General features: G+C 35.1%; 1 protein-coding gene across 3 annotated transcripts in view; it reads left to right on the forward strand.

The window, feature by feature from the left end:
• Positions 1 to 23,614, forward strand: part of rgs3a (regulator of G protein signaling 3a) — a 162,600-nt gene that overhangs the window by 116,761 nt on the left and 22,225 nt on the right. For 2 of the 3 annotated variants that reach the window (XM_073839383.1, XM_073839379.1), the window contains one exon: positions 23,529 to 23,599. In XM_073839383.1, the coding sequence (XP_073695484.1) occupies positions 23,529 to 23,599 (71 nt within the window). Of the gene's footprint in view, positions 1 to 20,973; positions 20,991 to 23,528; positions 23,600 to 23,614 lie in introns of those variants that run through there. The other variant, XM_073839380.1, reaches the window with a different exon arrangement.

The raw sequence follows: 23,614 nt of genomic DNA on the forward strand, positions 1-23,614 counted from the left end.
ATTTGAGTTGATCCAAAGTCTCAAGTATCTGACATTATTAAACACCAACTGTGACTATTTTAGCATACAATATTGATGATGAAAAAAGACGAGACTCGAATGTAGTAACAACTCTCTATATCCAGAATTTATCCAGAAAATTGATAATTGAGACTGTTTTGGTTTTTGTGGGATTAAAACAAAGATATGAATGGATTTTTGTGGCATGGTGGCTACCAAGACATTTATATGCACACACCATGTGATGGAAAGTGAATTTTCCATCCAATGCCCCCTTTAATATTTATAATAATATAATAAATCATGGAAATAGGTGAGGTCAAATAAACCATGCGTATGAGTTGACATTCTCTTGATTTATGCTTATAAATGAAAGTGCAATTATTCTGATGAATTTCCCCAAATGCTAATCATGAATTTAATCTTATTAGTATTTTAGGTAAGACTATATTTTACGGTCTGCTTATTAGCATGCATATTACTAGAATATTACCTATTTATCAAGCACATATTAATGCCTTATTCTGCATGACCTTATTCTACATCCCTAATCCTACCCAATACCTACATTTAACAACTACCTTACTATCAATAAGCAGCAAATTAGGTATTTTTTAGAGGGAAAAGTCATAGTTAATAGTGAATGAGTGTTCCTTATTCTAAAATGTTACCCTAAAACTTGACTTACACTTGTGTGCATGCAGGAATAGTCAGAGCCACCTGCTTTTTCTCATAAGACTGTCTGCAGACCCATGTATGTAGGCCATTGCCGTAGTAGGCCAACCAGGTTTTTGGAACAGAGCTGGAATCTGACATGCAGACTGAGTGATAGTTTAAAGTTACCTACAGAAGACCTGTACCAGAGTATTTGAAGGTGGATTGTGTTTTGGGCCAGCAATTCTCCTTGGGTGCTTGTCAGAATGAATGCAAAGCACCCATAACCTTAATAATGGCTGGCATGCTTTAATGCTCATTGCTTTTGCAAGAGGGAAGAAAATTTACAGCACACAGAAAAATATGTAATCCATTCTCAAGGATCTCTGCCAGTTTATTTGATTGATATTCATGCTGGGCTTTTGCAGCAGGCTTGTGGGGACTTTGACACAAAATCAGCTTGTATTCAGCTATTCTTTGCACATTTGTTATTTTGTCAGCTGTGCACAAAACATACTTATCAAGCAAAATATTCTCAAAGAGCTGATTTATCTCAGTTTGAGAGTATTTAAAACTATACAAATTAACTAATATCTAGTATTATCTAATTACACAAGTGGGTCAGAAAAGAATGTCAACTGCTAGAGAGCAGGATATGATTTCAAATGAAAATTTTTCAATTAGTTCTACTGTTTGGCTGTTTGGCAGCACACTTTTATCTGCCTGTTATATGTTTTATACTGTTGAGAAATAGTGTCCATTTAGAGATGGGCTCGACTTATTTACTTAAAGATTTCTAAATAGTAATAGAAATATATTATGCAACTAAAATGATTAAAAATTAAACTTCATACCCCAGCATTAAATGATGACTTTCCTTCACATCCTTCTATTTATTAAACCAGAGGTTTCTCATTGAAAGCAATGTGCGTACAGTTCTAGCCACTTCACAGTAAAGACATGACAGGACTCTTTTGACGTCTGTATAGTCAAAAAACACTTGGACAAACAACAGTATTTGGCGCTCTGGGAGCTCATACGGGTTGCGATATGTGATAGATGTGTCTGCATACCCAGCTGTTTTAAATGGGAGAACCAAATATCAGTTACACTCCCAGCAGGACACAGATGCTGTAAAAGACAAATGGTGTTGAAACTGGCATCTCAGACTGAACTAAAGATATGTTAAATATACTCAGTTGTGCTTAATTTTGAACTATTTCTAGTGTACTTTAGTATAATTTAAATGTTGGTATCATTACAAATGCAACTCAGTCACATTAGTTTCAGTACCATTTCTCACTATTAAAGGGTTACTCCACCCCAAAATGAGCATTTTGTCATTAATCACTTACCCCCATGTCATTCCAAACACAATTGAAGATATTTTGGATTAACAGTGAGGCTTGTTACTGTCCCATTGACTGCCAGGTAAATTCCACTGTCAGTACCCAAAAAAGTATGAAAGGCATCGTCAAAATAGTCTGCCAACAGTGGTTTAATCAGAATTTTATGAAGCAGCGAAAATACTTTTTGTACGCAAAGAAAATTAAAATAATGACTTTATTCAACAGTTTGTCTAATTTGCATCACTGTAGCGCCATTTTAAAGAATATCCGCTGGACGCAATAACATTCTTAAGAAGAAATTTCTTCTTAATTGCCATTTCTTCTTATTTTTTTAAATAAGAAAAAAGCTAAGAATATTTTGTATTCCCCAAAAATTAAGAATATTCTTATCTTTTTACTTCAGATTGTTCTTAAGACAAAAATTAAGAAAATTACAATTCTTGAAAAGAATCCTTCTAAAAACCATTGTAAATAACTTCCTAAATTTAGAATACCCCAAGACTCGTCTCCAAAATAGTAAGAATTGTTTACTTTATTTTTATTAATAATTTTATTTTGTTAATTTATTTTTATTTTTTATTTTTTATTAATTGCTATATTTAAGCATTGCAACACTTCTAGCTACATATAATACATATTAGCCATCGCCAGTCAAGGTCGTGACAAAAATAGTGTGCGTGCTTATTATGATTATTAGGATAATCTGCAGAAACAATCGTTGAAGTGCGAGTTTATAAATGCATCTTCAACCATGTATTCACTCAGAATGATGTATCATTTTCTTCTTAAGAAAAAAATTAAGATGTTCTTAAGAACATATTTGAGAACTTCTTAAGAATTTTACAAGAATTGCACTTAAGAACATTCTTACGAACTTCTTAGTTATCTAAAGAAATTTCATAATTTATTTCTTAAGAAGATGTTCATGAATCCGGCCCCTGGTTCCCAAATTAAAGTGTCCCCAAAATGGATATTATTCCAAACTTTATTATTATACATTATCTTTTTACAAATAGAAAATAGGGGATGTACTAATTTCATCATGCTTGTATGCTTATAGTAATGACAAAATATATATTATGAATATTGGCTCTGGTTTAAAATTGCAAATACAGAGCAATATATCACGTGAGCTGTTAATGTTAAAATTGTTTTGAAGCCATAATATAATATTCTGCAAGTAACTGTGTAAAAATGAGACTTTATTAATCAAAACTCTGTGTGTAAATCATATGTAGAGAAGTTTTACTGCCTGTAGTGTTCATTTCAACTGGAAACTGCAGTGACTTTTACATATAGATATGTTTTTACAGGTTTGCAGAAATGTATATGGAGCCTGTTGTCTATACAGGTGGAGCTGGGGAAGGTGGAGGGTTTCTGAAGCATGCTGCAACTGCTACAGCAAGCACTAGTTGAGTATTTGAATGTTGAGCAGCAAGCTCACTGGTTGCGGATACAAAAAGAACCAATCAGCTGCGCCATGTGATAATGATGTCATTATGTCAGATTGAGTTTGAGTTTGAATAACTATAATAAATAATTATGCCGTCTTTGACGCACCAACTTGTGCCGCTGAAAAACTACCTGTCAAATATGTTGTTACTGCAATGCTGTGCTTGTCCTGCTACTCATCACTTGTTGCACAACTCCGTATATTACTGGAAAAGGTGCAAGAGTGGTTGACATTAAATCACTGCAGCCCATCAGTTGTCATAGACGCAGGGTTATTTGGCGCTGTGTGTTTTACCCTACTGCGGTTGCCATAGCAGAGCTGGTGCCAGTGTGGCTGTTCTGACGGAGGCAGTGCTTCAGCTCACTGTACAGCAAGCCAATGATGCAGTACAAGTGTTTGCAAATGAGTTAAACCCACCGTGTAACAGCCAGTTACCGTAAGTTATTGGGCTCTGTTGTCATGGTTTCAAAACCATAGCCTTGCATGGCGCAAGTGCGAAGAGGGGGTTTTTATTAGGTGTTTTTGAAACTGTACAAGTTTGTTCCTTAAAGGAAAAGTTCACCCAAATGTATAAGAAAAAAAATGTGCTTTTCACTGTGCCTGAAGTGTATGATTGCAGAAAAATATATACATTTGTATTGACCATTTATGGAGCAACATAAAATGTATGAGATTACAAGGGGTAATGCCAGCATGGGGTAAAAGCCACACAGTATTGATGCAAATACTTTACCTGAAATAATGTTTTTTTTTTTAATGTCTGAAAAAAATAACTTTTGCCAAGTTTGTACTATTTTCTGCTTATTTTGAAAAATAAAATAATTATTATTTGTTTAATATAAGGTCATTAAAATATGTTAAAATAAAACATATACTTTAAAATACAGAAACAAAATCATATTAAAATGTAAAGATTCCGAAAGCATTGAAGGAGATCCCATAGTAATTTAATATAGATTTGCAGATGATATTTTATTATATAATATGATTAATAGCATGTTTTTAAATATGATGGATTCATTCTAAACATGGTGATTATCTTTAAGATGGACACCCAACATAGTATATGATATTTACCATCTGAATCTAACAATGTCATGTCAACAAATAGAAAAGTCAGCCTTCTATTAATGATCATGTTAATTATTGTGCCTTTTAGCTCCAACAGCAAGGGTGCTTTTGACCCCAAATACCATACTTTTACATATTCTTTCATTATTTAAAAACTGTTGCTTTAATCATCTTAAACAAAACTCAAAATCATTAAGAAGACCTTTGTTTCAAGATATATTCAAGAATCTCATTTGCTACTTAAATCTACAACATTTTTATAAACATCAAAAATTAGATCAAGTAAGCACAGAATCGAGTTTGTGCTTTTTTTTTGCAGTAATTTGCTTTTAGAGAAAATAAACAAGTTCTTTTGCAGACATAAGACAAGAAGATTTTTCTCTTGCTTCATTAGTGCATCTGCATTTTGCTTGGCTTTAGTCTGTAACTATGTCTGTGTCTGAGTATTCACCATTTAGAGGTCAGCATGTTTAACCCTGAGATGCCGCGACACCAGACACCTCACCTCTGCTTGCATTTTTGGAGCCTTTGTGTCTGTGTGTCTGACAGGAAGCCCAAATTATTACTTTTTGGCTTTCATGAGGCCTCGATGAGTTTGACCCTTCTTTTCCTGTTGTAAAATTCCAAACCCCGACCAGATGCTTTTTAAGCAGAATGGAACGCGTTCACAAGTATGCTCTCTAAATTATCAAATAAATACATAAAAATAATAATGTTTATATATTGCAAATCTAGATTTTGTGCACTAGCTTAACTCTTGAAACAATTGATGCCGCTTCTACTATTAAATTCCTTGTGATATTCTTTTTTCTTCGCATAAAAGAGTCTTCTAAATATAAATGAACATTCTGTGTTTTTCCTTGAGAAATACAAACCCAAGGCAACTTGAGCAGAAATGCTTCAGTATCAATGGAATGCCATTGATAGTGATCCAGAGCTGTGTTGATGGCTCTTCACTGAATGTCTCAATGAGTTTCAAAAGCTGGAGCACTTAGGAACACGTCCCTGCTGGATTCTGACCCATTTAGTCTTAAGAGAGGAAGTCTACAGGATGGCGAGCCACACAGCACAATATTCACAAACATCCTTCATCACAGGATGCCACTGCACAGACAGGAAGTGGCTATGTTCTGCTCCAGCAAAGATCAATAACAGCAGGAAAGCTAGTTAACACGCTCACACATACACATTCATCATTCCCACCTTTAGCACTTGTTGTTACTATTGCTATTGATTGCATAGCACTGCAGGCATCACGGTTATTCTTACTTAGGGTTTGGGCTGAAACGAAGCAAACACTTTAGTTTGACCATTTTGTCGACTATAAGTAACCACATGTCAACTAGCAGTCATTAGAGTAGTAGCAGACTGTCTGCTTAGTATCTGTTAACAATTTATTTTGATGGTTCCCAGCACACATTCTGCTAACTAACTGACGTACCTTTGCAAGAACATGTCAACTAATTCCTCTAACCCTAACCTTAGCCTAACAGTCTACTAATGAAGAGTTAGTTGACATGTAGATGCAAAGTTGCTTATTGTTAGCAGAATGTCTAAAGGTGACCATCAGAATAAAGTGTAACTAAAACAAACACACAATTATTAAAATTTTTGCATAAGTTATTCCACACTATTTGTGCTACAGACTTGAATGATACCACAGATTATGGGGCTTGTTAATGGGAGCCAGTCAATGGTATTGTACTTTCAAACCAAGATGCCTTCTGTTGGTCAAACATTTCTCAAGCAACATTTCTGATAATAAAAAGGCCTTAATTCTGACTGTGAAATTTTGCTGAACAATGGTAAATGTGTCTGCAGCATCACTTTTCTAAGGTGTTTTTAACATCTACATGTGAATTTACTAAACAGGGCAAGTACCAACACTGCAAAAATGCTTCTTACTTAGATTTTTTGTCTTGTTTCTAGCCAAAATATCTTAATTTTGACTTTCTGAAAGTTAAGTGCATTTTTGCTTGAAACAAGCAAAATAATCTGCCAATGGGGTTAAAAAAAAATCTTGTTTTTTCTGTTTGAAATAAGATTTTTTTCTTACCCCATTGGCAGATTATTTTGCTTGTTTTAAGCAAAAACTCACTTAATTTTGACTTGTTTTTTTCTTAAAACAAGACAATAATTTTTACATGTCTAGAAAATCCTTCTTCATTTAAGAATTTTTAGATATTTTGTTAAATCATACATGATTCATTTATATACCCCCCTCCCATAAATGTTGCATCTAAAAGGGAAACTCCTGCAAATGTATATGCAATAAGAACAGCTTCAAATATAAATGTGTCCACAACAGTATTGTCTAAAGTAATGCTAGTTTTTTTTTTTACACCAAAAGAGGGTTTGCACTGACGTAAGCTGTTAGTAAATCTTTCCTTAGGTGCATAAGCCACAATAATCCAAACAGGCAAAAAGTTGCAAAAAAAGCATGCACATTACAAAGGTTAAAAAGGATAACAAGAAAGTGGAATAGCAAATGTTTTGGTCAAAAGCTTTAGGCACCGAAGAAGGTTGTAGTATGCTATAGTTTTTATCTCACATTTGCTTTTTTTTTTGTTGTCAAATGTTTCTGTTGCCTCTTTCACCGTAGTACTGTGCAGGTCTTTCTTGCAACTTTCCAAATACAGTTGAGGTCAAAAGTTTACATCCCCCATTCAGAATCTGCAAAATGTTGATTATTTTACCAAAATAAGAGGGATCATACAAAATGCATGTTATTGTTTATTTAGTACTGACTTGAATAAGATATTTCACATAAAAGATGTTTACATATAGCCTCTGAAGGGCAGTACTAAATAAAAAAATATGATATTTAGGCAAAATAAGAAAATTGTACACATTTACATTCTGTTCAAAATGCATTGTGTTTTCTTCTGGAGCATCAGTGAGTGTTTGAACCTTCTGTAATAGTTGCATATGAGTCCCTCAGTTGTCCTCAGTGTGAAAAGATGGATCTCAAAGTCATACAGCCATTGTTGGAAAGGGTTCAATTACACAAAAATGCTGGAAAACCAAAGAATTTGTGGGACCTGAAGGATTATTCTGAAGAACAGCATGCAGTTGTATCTCAACTGTATCTTAAGTCATTTTACATTAATTATCCCCGGTCTGCACCACAATTTTCACATTACCAGTTTGTTTCAGACTAAACTGCCAGTGTGAAACTCCCTTATTGATGATTACTTCAATGTAAGTCTAATGGCTTTTTAAACCTGTATTTCTTGACTTTTCATCCAACCAGAATATCCAGGATAAAAACCACTGACATTTACTTTGAAATGTAAAAATCTAGTAGCTTCCAGAGAATCTAACAGATGTTCACATGTTTAGTGTATATGAATGCACATGACACCTGCTAGCTCCTAAGACAGGTTCTTTTTTCTAGCTCTGCTAGGCCTTTCCTCTTCCTGTCTTTCTTCAGCTATGTCACTCTCCATTGTGAAACGGGAACCCTCGGGAGCAAAATCATGTCCTCAGGGTTCTTATCCACATCAGTCTCACCCACAATCAGCACAATGCAAGGAAACTCAGGTCCAGAGCACTCACAGAGACCAGCGCAGAATAAACACCAGAGGTTTTTAGAAACATGCGGTTTCCATGTTTAAGCTACAAAGAGAGGAGGGAAATAATAACAACAAAATGTGAAGGAAAATTAGGTCTGCAGAGACTATGATTGCCCAAAAAAGAAACAGCGGGGCTGACCTCTGTGTTGGATACTGGCAAAAACTGCAGCAATAAAGACTGTTTTCAATTAAGTTTCCCCCGTAGATTTGTCAAGTACAGCCAGAGGCGAATCTAGTATAATAGGATGCATAAAAGATGTTACTAATAGATTAATAGATTGCAACAGTTGGGTTGTGGAAAAATCTCTTTAATTTTTTTTTCCATATTTATTTTTAACAATAACTCATGAACCATTAAAGACAGACCTACTGTGAGCTTTGAGGTTGTTAATCGATGGTTTGTTTTTGTTGAAGCCATCAGGCCAATATTTTTATATAATTATTTTTTTAAATAACATGTTTAAAGGAAAAGTTCACCCCAGAAAATAAAATTAGCTAAAAATGTTCTTGTTTTGTTAGTTTGTTTCTTCCTGGAAACAGATTTGGAGAAATGTAGCATTGCATTACTTACGCACCAAAGGATCCTGTGCAGTGAATGGGTGCCATTGAATGAGAGTCCAAACAGCTGATAAAACCATCTTAATAATCCACACCACTCCAGTTAAGATCAATTAACATCTTGTATAGTAAAAAGCTGCGTGTTTGTCAGAAACAACTCAGAAAGGAGAGAAATATGCTCATAATAAGTTAAAGTGATTTATTATGAATTTGTTTCTTACAGACATGAACCTTTTGGCTTCACAAGATGTCACAAGTTGATGGACTCGTATGGGTTACTTGTGGATTATTGTGATGTTTTTATCAGCTGTTTGGCTTTTCATTCTGACGGCACCCATTCACTGCAGAGGATTCACAATAATTCCAGTCCATTAAATAATGCCTTGTGAAAATCTGTGTTTGTAAGAAACAAATCCTTCCTCTATCCATAATAATGTTTTTTTTTTTAGTAAATAAGTTGTCTTGTTTGAATCAGGAGAGAAATATGCACACATTAAGTTAAAACGTCCTAATTATGGATTTGTTTCCTTACAAAGATGCATTTTTTGGCTTCACAAGATGTTAATTGATAAACTGGAGTTGCATGGGTTACTTGTGGATTATTGTGATGTTTTTATCAGCTGTTTGGCTTTTCATTCTGACGGCACCCATTCACTGCAGAGGATTCACAATAATTCCAGTCCATTAAATAATGCCTTGTGAAAATCTGTGTTTGTAAGAAACAAATCCTTCCTCTATCCATAATAATGTTTTTTTTTTTAGTAAATAAGTTGTCTTCTTTGAATCAGGAGAGAAATATGCACACATTAAGTTAAAATGCCCTTATTATGGATTTGTATTCTTACAAAGATGCATTTTTTGGCTTCACAAGATGTTAATTGATAAACTGGAGTTGCATGGGTTACTTGTGGATTATTGTGATGTTTTTATCAGCTGTTTGAATTTTCATTCTGACGGCACCCATTCACTGCAGAGGATTCACAATAATTCCAGTCCATTAAATAATGCCTTGTGAAAATCTGTGTTTGTAAGAAACAAATCCTTCCTCTATAAATAATAATGTTTTTTTTTTTAGTAAATAAGTTGTCTTGTTTGAATCAGGAGAGAAATATGCACACATTAAGTTAAAACGTCCTAATTATGGATTTGTTTCCTTACAAAGATGCATTTTTTGGCTTCACAAGATGTTAATTGATAAACTGGAGTTGCATGGGTTACTTGTGGATTATTGTGATGTTTTTATCAGCTGTTTGGATTTTCATTCTGACGGCACCCATTCACTGCAGAGGATTCACAATAATTCCAGTCCATTAAATAATGCCTTGTGAAAATCTGTGTTTGTAAGAAACAAATCCTTCCTCTATCCATAATAATGTTTTTTTTTTTTAGTAAATAAGTTGTCTTCTTTGAATCAGGAGAGAAATATGCACACATTAAGTTAAAATGCCCTTATTATGGATTTGTATTCTTACAAAGATGCATTTTTTGGCTTCACAAGATGTTAATTGATAAACTGGAGTTGCATGGGTTACTTGTGGATTATTGTGATGTTTTTATCAGCTGTTTGAATTTTCATTCTGACGGCACCCATTCACTGCAGAGGATTCACAATAATTCCAGTCCATTAAATAATGCCTTGTGAAAATCTGTGTTTGTAAGAAACAAATCCTTCCTCTATCCATAATAATGTTTTTTTTTTTAGTAAATAAGTTGTCTTCTTTGAATCAGGAGAGAAATATGCACACATTAAGTTAAAATGCCCTTATTATGGATTTGTATTCTTACAAAGATGCATTTTTTGGCTTCACAAGATGTTAATTGATAAACTGGAGTTGCATGGGTTACTTGTGGATTATTGTGATGTTTTTATCAGCTGTTTGGATTTTCATTCTGACGGCACCCATTCACTGCAGAGGATTCACAATAATTCCAGTCCATTAAATAATGCCTTGTGAAAATCTGTGTTTGTAAGAAACAAATCCTTCCTCTATAAATAATAATGTTTTTTTTTAGTAAATAAGTTGTCTTGTTTGAATCAGGAGAGAAATATGCACACATTAAGTTAAAACGTCCTAATTATGGATTTGTTTCCTTACAAAGATGCATTTTTTGGCTTCACAAGATGTTAATTGATAAACTGGAGTTGCATGGGTTACTTGTGGATTATTGTGATGTTTTTATCAGCTGTTTGGCTTTTCATTCTGACGGCACCCATTCACTGCAGAGGATTCACAATAATTCCAGTCCATTAAATAATGCCTTGTGAAAATCTGTGTTTGTAAGAAACAAATCCTTCCTCTATCCATAATAATGTTTTTTTTTTTTTTTTAGTAAATAAGTTGTCTTGTTAATTGATAAACTGGAGTTGCATGGGTTACTTGTGGATTATTGTGATGTTTCTTATCAGCTGTTTGGACATTCATTCTGACGGCACCCATTCACTGCAGAGTATTCACTGGTGTGCAAGGGATGAAATGCTAAATTTCTTTAAATATGTTTAGATTAAGAAATTAATTATATACTGCTAATGATATATTTGAGTCAGTCACTCTATGCTATATATGAATATTTTGCAATAAACAAAATAAATATAGTGTTACAATATACAGACTCATATTTAAATCATCAGTTTTATATTTATCCATTGTTTTTCACTGTTATACTTCAAAAACCATGGGTGCTGAAAACGTGAGCAGGCACTATTGCAGTCTAGATGAAAAGGATGCTTAATGGAATGAGTGATCAGTAAAACTAATAATTAATTGCTGCATAAAGGCTAGTGCAGCAGGATTACAAAGTATGTAATTACATGCATGGCTACATGTGACTGCAATTCGGGCTCAGGTTGTTTTACAGGTTCACACACAAACCATTCATCTGTGTATTTTTCACCCTGACTTTTACAGAGATAATGAAGAGTACAATAGGTCAATACAACTGATTTGGCTTCATCTGCATTACAACCATGTGTCTGTGAGCACTGCAATCTTCCTTTTAACCTGCAGAAAGCATTCATTACTAGTTTGTGGTTTGAACCAAGGGTCGTGCTTTGAGTCGTGCTTTGTTTTTGCTTGAGTCAGCATCACTGTTGGTGCATTAAACTGAATTTAGGTGTTGCAGCCATAATACGTCACATACACATATGTCAGCTAATTTAAGTAAAGCTCTTTCATTCTCATGTTCTCAATCCACAAGAAGCAATTTTTAGATCCAGCGCTATCTCCACAGGAAAAACACCTGTTGTTCATAATGATCATAATGATGAGGAAAGTGAATCATGCTGGCTTTCTCTATGTTTCACTGATTGGCTGTTCAGAGTATCAGCAGTTTAGCCATAAACGGTGGGATCTGACTGTCTGTGTGTTTGTCTGAAGCTCTGGGACATCAATGAGCACCTGCTCTTATCTGCTCATGCTTTCAATGACTTTCATTTTTTTTAATGTAGCTTTCTAGACATGTTTCTTCTTCCCCCTTTTTTTTTTGTCCTGATTTCGCTGTCTCTTTATTTCTCTGCGGTGCGGCCCATGTGGGTAGGTTGTTTTTAGCTCGGGCCCAGTGCACAAGCCCGGCTCATGCTGGGAGAGATTCAGACGGAGGGCTTGAGCATGTGTTTTGTGGTATGCAGGAGGACATGAGCCAGCAATGTTTTCCCAGAGACTGGGATTCAGGGTCTTTTAGAGTGTCAACAGTATTCAGTTTATCTTAATACTCACAAAGCTGATATTAAAGACTTAACTGCCCTAGTGAAAAAGAAGTACATTTTAGATTGCTTTTAAAAAGAGTGCTTTTTACTGAAATCATATATTTATCAGACAACTATTGCATGTTGTTTGCAATTATATCGAAAATATTGCAGTAAATGTTAATATTATATATGGTTGGTTTAACTTCAGAGATTTTTTTTAAAGACTGAAATACATATTTTATGTAATTTTATCATTTCTTTCTTTTGCCTTTAAAATATGAAATTCAGTTTTGAATTTCAGTTATGAATGTGCCAACAAGCATTTATGGTAAACTATGATTTTTTTCTCTCTATTGAATCTTATATGTCATATAGTTTAATTTGTAATTTTGTGTTATTTGTAATTACACACTTGCAATGATACAGTTGTATTTAGTACATTTAAAATGTATTAACTTCAAATGCAAATACATTAGCTCAACATGTAATTTTGAATATCACGCCACAGTCAAAAGTAAAAGTAAAATCAAGTACTTTGCACATCAAAATTTGTGTATGTCTGTAAAGCATGACAAAACATATTTAGAAAAAATATAATGATTTAAAATGTGTTTTAAAGTAAAACTTTCAAATTTAAAGGTGTACCTAATATATATATACACACACACATTTGTCTTCCGGGAAACATGCAAGTATCTTCTGTTGCTTCCGAAGGGCAGTACTGAATGGAAAAAAAAAAATTCAACAAAAATTTCAAGAATAATTTGGACATCTTCATTCTGTTCAAAAGTTTTCACCCCCCCCGGCTCTTAATGCATCGTGTTTCCTTCTGAAGCATCAGTGAATGTTTGAACCTTTTTTAATAGTTGTGTTTGAGTCCCTCAATTGTCCTCAGTGTAAAAAGATGGATATCAAAATCATACAGCCACTGCTGGAAAGAGTTCAAATATGCAAAAGATGCTGGAAAACTGAAGAATCTGTATTTTTCTGAAGAACAGTGCTCAGTTTAACTGTTCAAGACAAAGAAGGGACTTATGAACAACTATCACTAAACAAAAAAAAACAAAAAAAAACAAAAAAAAAAAAAAAAACAGCCATAGATCATCCAGGTAAAAACACACAGTATTAAGAACTGAAGGGGGTTATTTTAATAATTTCAGCTAATATTTTGTCTTGTGGAAAATATGTTGGACAGCACTAAATAAAAAATAACATGCATTTTGGATGATCTCTCTTATTTTGTTAAAATTATTTACTTTTTCACAGATTCTGTGTATATATTATCTGCAAGTACAGTTTTTTTTAAAGATACTTTTAAGATTTTAAGTACACTACAAGTGCACATTTAGTACAATTAAGGACACTTCTTTTTCACAGTGGTGTAGATGATACACACAGGATATTGCTGATATACTGCCATCATCACTGACAGTTTCATACATCATGAAAATATTACTGAAGTTTCCAAACGTATCATTGATGCCTGCAATATTATTATTGCATTAGGGATTTAAGTAATGCTATAGCAACCACCCAGATCACTCTAGCAACTGCATAGCAGCGGGTTAAAAGCACTCAGAGCACCTCAGCAGCTGATAAGCAATGACCTGGTGAGTAAAAAGCAAAAGCAGTCTTGTTGATGAACAATTTAGTGACGTTCAGCAGTCCTCTGTATTGGAGCATAACTATGGCCACCCTTTAGTGCGCCAGTATACACACGTCACCAAAGTCAAGAATATGGCCCACCTGCTCTGGAATAAATAAATACAGAAAATAGTTATAGCAACATGAACTGTGCAATGAGCTGTTTACATAGCAATCTGACACTACAGTCTATACCAGCCAGAGCGCGAGAAACGCTTCACCCAATGTAGCATACATCTACCAGTTCATTTAGGATGGACTCCAAAAATTATAAATGAAACCTTAGAAAGATTTTTAATTAACATGCGACATGTATTACACATGCTATAGATGCAGTATAACTACTATCTTTTTTCCCCCGTCCCACTTCATTCTAAACAATCTTATAGAGATTATTTATTTATTTATTGCCACAGATGTTTGGCTTGCTCACTGCATGGAACAAGAATAGTTTACTGTAAAGTTTCTTTGAAACAATATTTGTTGTCAAAAACTGACATGACCTCAATTGACAAGTGATGGAAACATATTTCTAATTTATAAACATCCTGTCGAGAGACTCTAGGGTAAATATTGTGACATCTGCAGTCCACCTGAAGGCTTTGTGTGACTGTTTTATAGAAGCCTGCTTGTCACACACTAATTTACTTCCTCTAACGTCATTTTATGTGGGTGCATTTACGTCAGTATCATTCTGATGGTTTTACTTGACATTTTTGTGGGCTCTTTTCATTGAAGAACTGCATTTTGTACATTAACTGTAAGGTAATCCTCCTGAAGCAAAGCTAAGTACCTCTCTTTAAAGCGCATTTATGTATTCTCCAGTTTCTGTGAGTCAATGCCACTTTGGACAGAGTCCAGAATGTCAAAGAAATAGTTCCCCATGAACTGAATTAAACTCTGCTACCATTTACTCCAATGCAAAACAAACGTTAAGCCCTTTTTGATGCAGCTTCTTTTCAATAGGTTCATAAAGTCAGAGGCTTTGAATTAAAATTTTTAGACAAAAAGAAATAGTAGTCTTTGAGTCAGTGATGTCAATGTGTCCTCTTCAAAGAAAATGATTAAAAAAAAATACCAAGTTCTTAGAAATGTAAGAATTGCATTCTTTGTAATGTATTCATATTGGTTTTGAAAAAAAAAACTCCATCCATCTCTCCATTAAGTACCAATAATATATTATTTCCATTCAAATATAAGTGGGTGTCCACATATTAACAATTATTTTTAAAAGAAGTTAAAAAGCGATGCCATAGAAGAATCATTTTTGCTTCCACAAAGAACCATTTATTCAAAGGTTCTTTAAAGAACCATCTCTTTTTTACTTTTTTATAATCTGAAGAACCTTCTTTTGCCACAAAGAACCTTTTTCTGAAACAGAAAGGTTCTTTAGATGTCAAAGGTTCTTTATGGAACCATTTAAACAAAAAAGGTTCTTCTATGGCAACGTGAAGCACCTTTATTTTTAAGAGTGTAGTCTTTTCATTATAGTTTCTCTGATATTTTAAGATACTTTTGAACTAACTTTCTGACATAGTCTTTAAGGTTTGCAGGGGTCTTTTGTATGATTTTATCTTTCATAAAATGGACTGCTTTTTTAGATTATTTTTTCTTTTTTTCTTTCAAAAGTTAAAAAGCTCTAATTACTCATTATATACTATTGTCAAACAACAAAATACATTTTTCTTCACAAGTATTTCATTCTTTTAATGACACTTTTTCTTCATTATGATGTAAGGATCTAAGGAGTTGTATCGCCCTGATATTTCATTGACCCCCATATGTTTCTAGTCTACTGAAGCTGTATGATAGAGATGTGGAACAGATCAAAATGTAAGTGTTATTCACAAACAAACTTTCTCTCTGTTACAGCTCTGAAACACTATTTTTCCATTCCATGCTTCGTGTTTGGCTACAGCATCCAAAGCCATTTGGCATTAATTACGTCAAACTTAGTGGGACACATTGCCTGCTGGGATGCGCTAAGTTTGTGTATGTAATCGTGAATAAGCTTTGAGAGGCATGGTGCAAAACATGATTTTGTAAACTATTACTTTAACTCCTACATTCTTAGACACAAGGGTTTAATGTCAGCTAATCCAGTACAGTACATCAGCAATGCAAATGGATTCCAATGTATACACATATAGATGAAAGCGAACATCATCTGGAAATCATTACAGTCTTTTATGAAAAATTCATCTTCAAACATATGCATACTGTAGCAGTGTATACAGTCGTGGCCAAAAGTTTTGAGAATTGCATAAATATTGGAAATTGGAAAAGTTGCTGCTTAAGTTTTTATAATAGCAATTTGCATAAACTCCAGAATGTTATGAAGAGTGATCGGATGAATTGCATAGTCCTTCTTTGCCATGACAATTAACTTAATCCCGAAAAAAACTTTCCACTGCATTGTTAAGAAGGCTTCAGGGCGTCCAAGAAAGTCCAGCAAGCGCCAGGATCGTCTCCTAAAGAGGATTCAGCTGCGGGATCGGAGTGCCACCAGTGCAGAGCTTGCTCAGGAATGGCAGCAGGCAGGTGTGAGCGCATCTGAACACACAGTGAGGCCAAGACTTTTGGAAGATGGCCTGGTGTTAAGAAGGGCAGCAAAGAAGCCACTTCTCTCCAAAAAAAACATCAGGAACAGATTGATCTTCTGCAAAAAGTATGGTGAATGGACTGCTGAGGACTGGGGCAAAGTCATATTCTCCGATGAAGCCTCTTTACGATTGTTTGGGGCATCTGGAAAAAGGCTTGTCTGGAGAAGAAAAGGTGAGCGCTACCATCAGTCCTGTGTCATGCCAACAGTAAAGCATCCTGAGACCATTCATGTGTGGGGTTGCTTCTCATCCAAGGGAGGGGACTCACTCACAATTTTGCCCAAAAACACAGCCATGAATAAAGAATGGTACCAAAACACTCTCCAACAGCAACTTCTTCCAACAATCCAACAACAGTTTGGTGAAGAACAATGCATTTTCCAGCACGATGGAGCACCGTGCCATAAGGCAAAAGTGATAACTAAGTGGCTCGGGGACCAAAACTTTGACATTTTGGGACCATGGCCTGGAAACTCCCCAGATCTTAAAACTTGTGGTCAATCCTCAAGAGGCGGGTGGACAAACAAAAACCCACTAATTCTGACAAACTCCAAGAAGTGATTATGAAAGAATGGGTTGCTATCAGTCAGGATTTGGCCCAGAAGTTGATTGAGAGCATGCCCAGTCGAATTGCAGAGGTCCTGAACAAGAAGGGCCAACACTGCAAATACTGACTCTTTGCATTATTATCATGTAATTGTCGATAAAAGCCTTTGAAACGTATGAAGTGCTTGTAATTATATTTCAGTACATCACAGAAACAACTGAAACAAAGATCTAAAAGCAGTTGAGCAGCAAACTTTGTGAAAACTAATATTTGTGTCATTCTCAAAACTTTTGGCCACGACTGCACATAAACAGTCACATGCAAATGTTGGACTAAATGTCTGTTATGATGAATTGCTAAGCGACTGGAAGATACCTTTTTAAAAAGGTACAGTATGAAGTATTAAATGACCCATTTGTTTATTATTAATTATACAGTATCACGATTACAATGATCACAATGTTTAGTACTTTAACTCCACCTTTGGCAAGTATCACAGCTTGCAAATTCTTTTAGAGCCTTTCAGTTCTTGTTTGGAGGATTTGCACCCATTGTTCCTTGCAAAAAGATCCAATTCTGTAAATTTCCAAGCTGATTTACTATTTTGAGGATCTATCCACAAATTTTCAATTATGCTTAGTTTGGGGGACTGTGAGGGTCATGATGAAGCTTCAGCTTGCACATCTTGTAGTCCTTTGTTGTTTTGTGTGTGTTTAGGATCATTTTCCAACTATAAAGAACCAACTAAATACCAACTAAACAAAAAGTCAAATTACATCAACTTTTCAAGGGCAAGTTATTTTTGTTATCTTATTTTTTGAAAACTCTAGAGTATGTTTTGCTGTGTTTATCAATAGGAAACAAACTTTAAATGTCAGTACTGTTACATAATAAGAACTGATATGCCACCCTCTTATGTTTGGTTCCAGAATATCTGATTTAAAGGAAAAGTTGTACAGATAATATACTTACCCCCTTGCCATCCAAGATGTCTTTCTTTCCTCAGTCGTGAAGAAATAATGCTTTTTGAGGAAAACATTTCAGGATTTTGTGTCACAACACTCCCATCTCATTTTCTCCCTTAACATGGCAACGTTTTACATGGCTGTTTCACCTTTTTGTGAAGGGTGTTTGATCTTCTTTGCATGTTCACTTTGCAAACACTGGGTCAGTACTTCTGCAGCGATGTAAGATGATTTTTTAAATAATTTTTGAAGTTGAATGAGCCCTAACTGTCTTGAATCGGAACAAAATCTAAGTTTAGGCAGAGCAAGACATGATGAGCGTTTGAGGTTAAAAAAGTATATAAATTGTAATAAAAACAAAAAATAATTGATCGTTTCACTAGATAAGTTCCTTCTTCCTCGGCTGGGATCATTGACAACCACATATGTGATCATTTGAAGCACTATGTAAACTGAATTTTGGAAGTTCAAACTCGGGGCACCATAGAAGTCCACTATATGAAGAAAAATCCTGAAATGTTTTTCTCAAAAAAACATAAGTTATTTACGACTGAAGAAAGAAAGACATGAACATGAAGGGGGTGAGTACATTATCTGTAAATTTTTGTTCTAAATTCTTGTTCTGGAAGTGAACTTTTACTCCTTTAATTGGATCCATCCTTCCTTCTAGCAGAGAAATAGTCCCGATGTAACTGGCTGCAACACAACCCCAAAACATGATCCATCCAAACCTGTGCTAAACAGTTGCAGAGGTGATCTTTTCATGAAATTCAGCCAAATGGTTCTGTTTTCACTTCAAACTAGTCTTATTCATTTTGGTAACATGTTAGCTAATGATGGTACATTGTTAACTTTAGCTTTTTGGAGTGAAGTGGGGTTTAATATGCCTTTCTATAAATCCTAGTTCTCTCTGAAAGCTTTCTTGTTCTTCCAGACCTCATCTTGACCTCCACTGTTCTTGTTTACTGCCATCTCTTAATTGCATTACGAACTGAGGAAATAACTGCTTAGAGGAACCCATGGCTTTTGATTGTTGGGATTTTTGTGAAGTCAGAGTATTTATAAAGCCTCGAAATTTGCATCAGCTGGCCTTTCTAAACAATGATTGTGAACAAGCTTTAGACCTAACAAGCTAATGTCTGAGACCTTGTTAAAGGTTATCTGAGAGCCTGAGAGTCTCTTGGGGTGTCCAAACTTTTGCATGTTGCACATTTCCTTTCCTTTTCCTTTCCTTTAAAATCGTATAAAACAAAAACAATGCAATAATCTTGCTTAAGAAGCAGTGGTGGAACGAGTACTAACAAACTGTATGTCTTGCTACTTCAATACATTGCTGCTTAAGGAATTATTTACTTAAGTACATGTAAAAGTTCTGAAAAATAAAATCAAGCAACTCAAGTTTGACTCAAGTAAGCGCAAATAAGTAGTTTGCTGAAAAACTACTCAAGTTACTGTGTTACAAAGCACTTAATAAATCAATAATTGTGGCCAACATGAACTAGAGAAAAACATTCGTTTCATAGTGAGATTGTCCCCCCACTCTTCATTGTTTTACTTCAGTGATAGCTTAGAATTTTGTGCATTTTGTTGTGAATCACACAAATAAATATGACCAATAACAAATTATTTAATTAAAAGTGTTACAAGTGTTAATGTAAACAGTGTTTCACAATTTTCAGGCATTCAAGTACAGAAACTCTAATAAATAGTTAAAAAAGTTGTTCTTATAATAAATGTTATTATAGAGACAGCAGCAGGAATATTAGGCTGCATGAAACCAATATATGGTGTACTGTGTTTACAAGAATATTTTGACATGTTTTTGTGTGTATTTGTCCTTTCAAATACAAAAAGACATGGAAGAGGATTCAGTTCAGTATCGCACACTATACAATAAGAAAAGCAGCTTTCTGTGCATGCATCTTTGATGTGTGTGCAGCAAAGAAAACAGCACACAAATCTTCTTGTGCTTCTTGTACTTAAAAAGTCAAATATGCACAAAGGAATCAATAAGAGAAATCAAATTTTTAATTTTTATAACAAGTATTACATTTCTGACCTTAAGTATCCAATTCCAGAATTGCAATCAATGTTTGATACATTGTTCTTGCTTCGTCCATGCATTAACTGCGGCCTTCTATTTACTTAACCTGTCGAGTGCTCTGGTAATATTAGTGGTATAACCCATTTTAGGAGGTGTCAAAATTGCCATTTAAAATCAGGGCATAGCTCACTTACAATTTAAAATGCCAACACCAGTGATTGACTGTCAAACGAAGCACAATTTGAACACCCCCATCTATTGGAGAGAAGTTCATGTTCTACTTACTGTATTATTCATAGAAATAAACTGATGAATGAATGAATAAATGAATAAACCAGGGGTGCACAAATTTTTGCATGGCACTGTGCGCTATACCAGTTTTTTCTAGCAGTTCAGAGTGAATATAATGTGACATTTATGTAAACTGGCATATTGTGTAAATCTCTTTGATCATAAAGACAATAATACACAAGAAACATTTTACAACTGAGAGGTAAAGAGAAAAAAAAAAACATCTATAATGCAACCTCTCCTGCTGGCATCAGAGCTTACAGAAATGGCTCCTCTGGGAATCTGGGTTTCCTGCTTCCCACATTCAGGGTCCTAAGATTAGTTGCTTTATTGTGATGCCAGAGCTGACCGTTCTGACCCCTGTGAGAGTATGGGTGGGTTCTGATAACTCTGTTCTCAGAACTACCCATCTAACCTCTAAATTCTGGTGTTTCTTTACTTTAAGACGACACAGTCATGCCCAGTTAATAATGCTAAGGGATGTATGTATCGATACCTGCAAACAATGGAAAAAGCTTCTGTGTCAAGTTGTTTTGAACCCCTATATTGAGGTGAGTCAAAACTAACAGATAGAAATTATGTGCTTAATTTTAAAGTCATAGAAATTTCATATCTAGTTTCTTATTTTTATCAATAACATGCATTAGGAAAATAGATATAGTTTGTGAACAATTCATCCATGTTTCTTTCTTTCTTTCTTTCTTTCTTTCTTTCTTTCTTTCTTTCTTTCTTTCTTTCTTTCTTTCTTTCTTTCTTTCTTTCTTTCTTTCTTTCTTTCTTTCTTTGACCGTGTAATCTTTAGAAACTGACTAAATGACTTCTGTCTAGTGACTTATGCAGTTCTCCAATCATTTAGTCTCTTTAAATTCCACTTTTTTTATCACGACTTTAAATTTTGCACATGCTTTTATTTATTTAATAGACACTAAATAATTTGTACATGTTCTTTGAAATGTATTTAAATATGGATGAATGGATATATGGGAGATTTATGTTGATTATTTATTTACTTTTCCAGTTTTACTCAAATAAAGTTCTATATGTATATATGTGACCCTGGACCACAAACCAGTCTTAAGTAACACGGGTATATTTGTAGCAATAGCCAAAAATACATTGTATGGATCAAAATTATTGATTTTTCTTTTATACCAAAAATCATTAGAATATTAAGATCATAATTTATGAAGATATTTTGTAAATTTCCCACCATATCAAAACTTATTCTTTGAATTGGGACAACTTAAAGGTGATTTTCGTAAGGTTTTTTTTTTTTTTTTTTAAATACAGCCACTGAAGGGCTGTAGCGCAGTGCAGAGCAGGAAGAACAAAAACAGCAGAAATTGAATGCACATGAAAAACGGCCATTTCAGAACCCACAACACGACAGGCTTCAGGCTTCGGAGCCAGTGGCTAAGTGTGCCACTCAGTTGAGACACATTCAACAGGCTCCAGAAGAGAAATTTAGGAGTGAGAATGAGTCACAAAAGCATGACTTAGCATTTCAGACAAATTAGTAAGGTAAGCTAACTTGATACTAAAGTAGTTTATGGTTAATCTGATAACTGAAGAGTCACATTAGAACGAATGACAGCCGGTTAGTATGCTCTTCTGGGACATGCTGTCGATGATCCCTACTGATTTGGGTAGATATGTCAAAAGGTTCAAAATAAATGGCAAATTATGTCAAATTTAAAAATGGTGGAAATATGGTTTAGCCAATCCTGGCAAGATAGATATCCTCAGATTCAGCATGAGCCAAGACACCAAGACCAATTTTCTGACAAACTTTTCGAAAGTTATAAGCAAAAATGTGCATTTTTAGTATCTAACGACCCATAGGTGGCGCTGTTCCCAACTTTGGCATGGACCCTCAGAGCATGGTTTTGATGAAGCATACCAAGTTTCATTTAAATTGATCTTCAAAATTTGGAATTTTTTTGAAAGAATTGGATCAATTTTCAATGAGTAGCAAAAAAAAAATAAAAATAGAATACTGTGCTTTTCAAAATGGCCGCTACTGTAATGGGTGGAGTCTTAATGTAAGCTACTGATTGTGATCAGCAGGAAGAGAGGAATCAGGTGTACTAAGTTTGTTGCATTTTTTAACTAGTGTTGGTGCTATAGAGTTGGTCCTGGAGACCCCAAAGTTGGTCAGATCACTATTCATGGCCATCACTACAAATGTGCCAAATTTCACCGATTTCCTGTTTACCTTCATAGGGCTGCCATAGACTCCCATTGGATGAAAATAATAGGAAAACATACACATACAACAGAGGCTACAACCCTTCGGGCTTGGCCCCTAATAATAATAATAATAATAATTAAAAATGTGTTGTAAAACCCTTGCGTTCCAGCCATCCACAGTCTCTCTTACTTCATTATTACTCTCAAACACCATATACCACACTAAAGTGGAAACCTTCCAAATCTAGAGAATAATGTGCCATTGTCACAAGAGTTTGTCAAAACAATGCTTTTGCACGATAAGGTCTAAATTTCAGAGGTGTGACAAGTCCTGAGGGAGCTCAGACGCGATACAAAAACATGATATACAGTAGGGGAATATTTGTCTAACTGAGACGGCCAAGAAAAGCTGTTTATTGTCCAGTTGCAACATGAGAGGTCTGTGCCATGTATGGCCACAGCCAGACCACAGGTCAAGATGGGACCCACACACAATGGCTCATTCTTCTACACACAAAATGGTCTCAAACCTTCAGACTGACAGCCCACTTTTGCTCCCCCTCCCCCTGTTTTCTCCTCGGCCTGTTCAGCCTATTATATCCCTCTGAGGACAGGAAGTGTAATGTGACTCCACGGTCTGAGCCCCTTGCTTTAATCTGGGCATGGCTGGAGGCCAACTGAGCCTATCACACACGCACACAATCTCACACACTCGCTGCTGAGGATTACAGCGACCGGGGTCACACACACACACACACACACACACACACACACACACTGTAGAGCTATGGCCTGTACCAGGCGGTGAGGATTAAATTGTCTTGGTTTAGCTACTTGTGGCACTGGAATTCTGCATTGCTTTCCTTACTGGATGATGCCGACTGTTGGTCTCTCCACAGCTGAGCGCCGGCTCCGAGTGCAGCTGTGACGTGGGTCCTGACGGGACCAAGAAGAAGAAATCCAAAAACCTGTAAGTCCCATTCCC

Source organism: Garra rufa, chromosome 5 (genome assembly GCF_049309525.1).
Source record: "Garra rufa chromosome 5, GarRuf1.0, whole genome shotgun sequence".
Taxonomy (NCBI): Eukaryota; Metazoa; Chordata; class Actinopteri; order Cypriniformes; family Cyprinidae; genus Garra; species Garra rufa.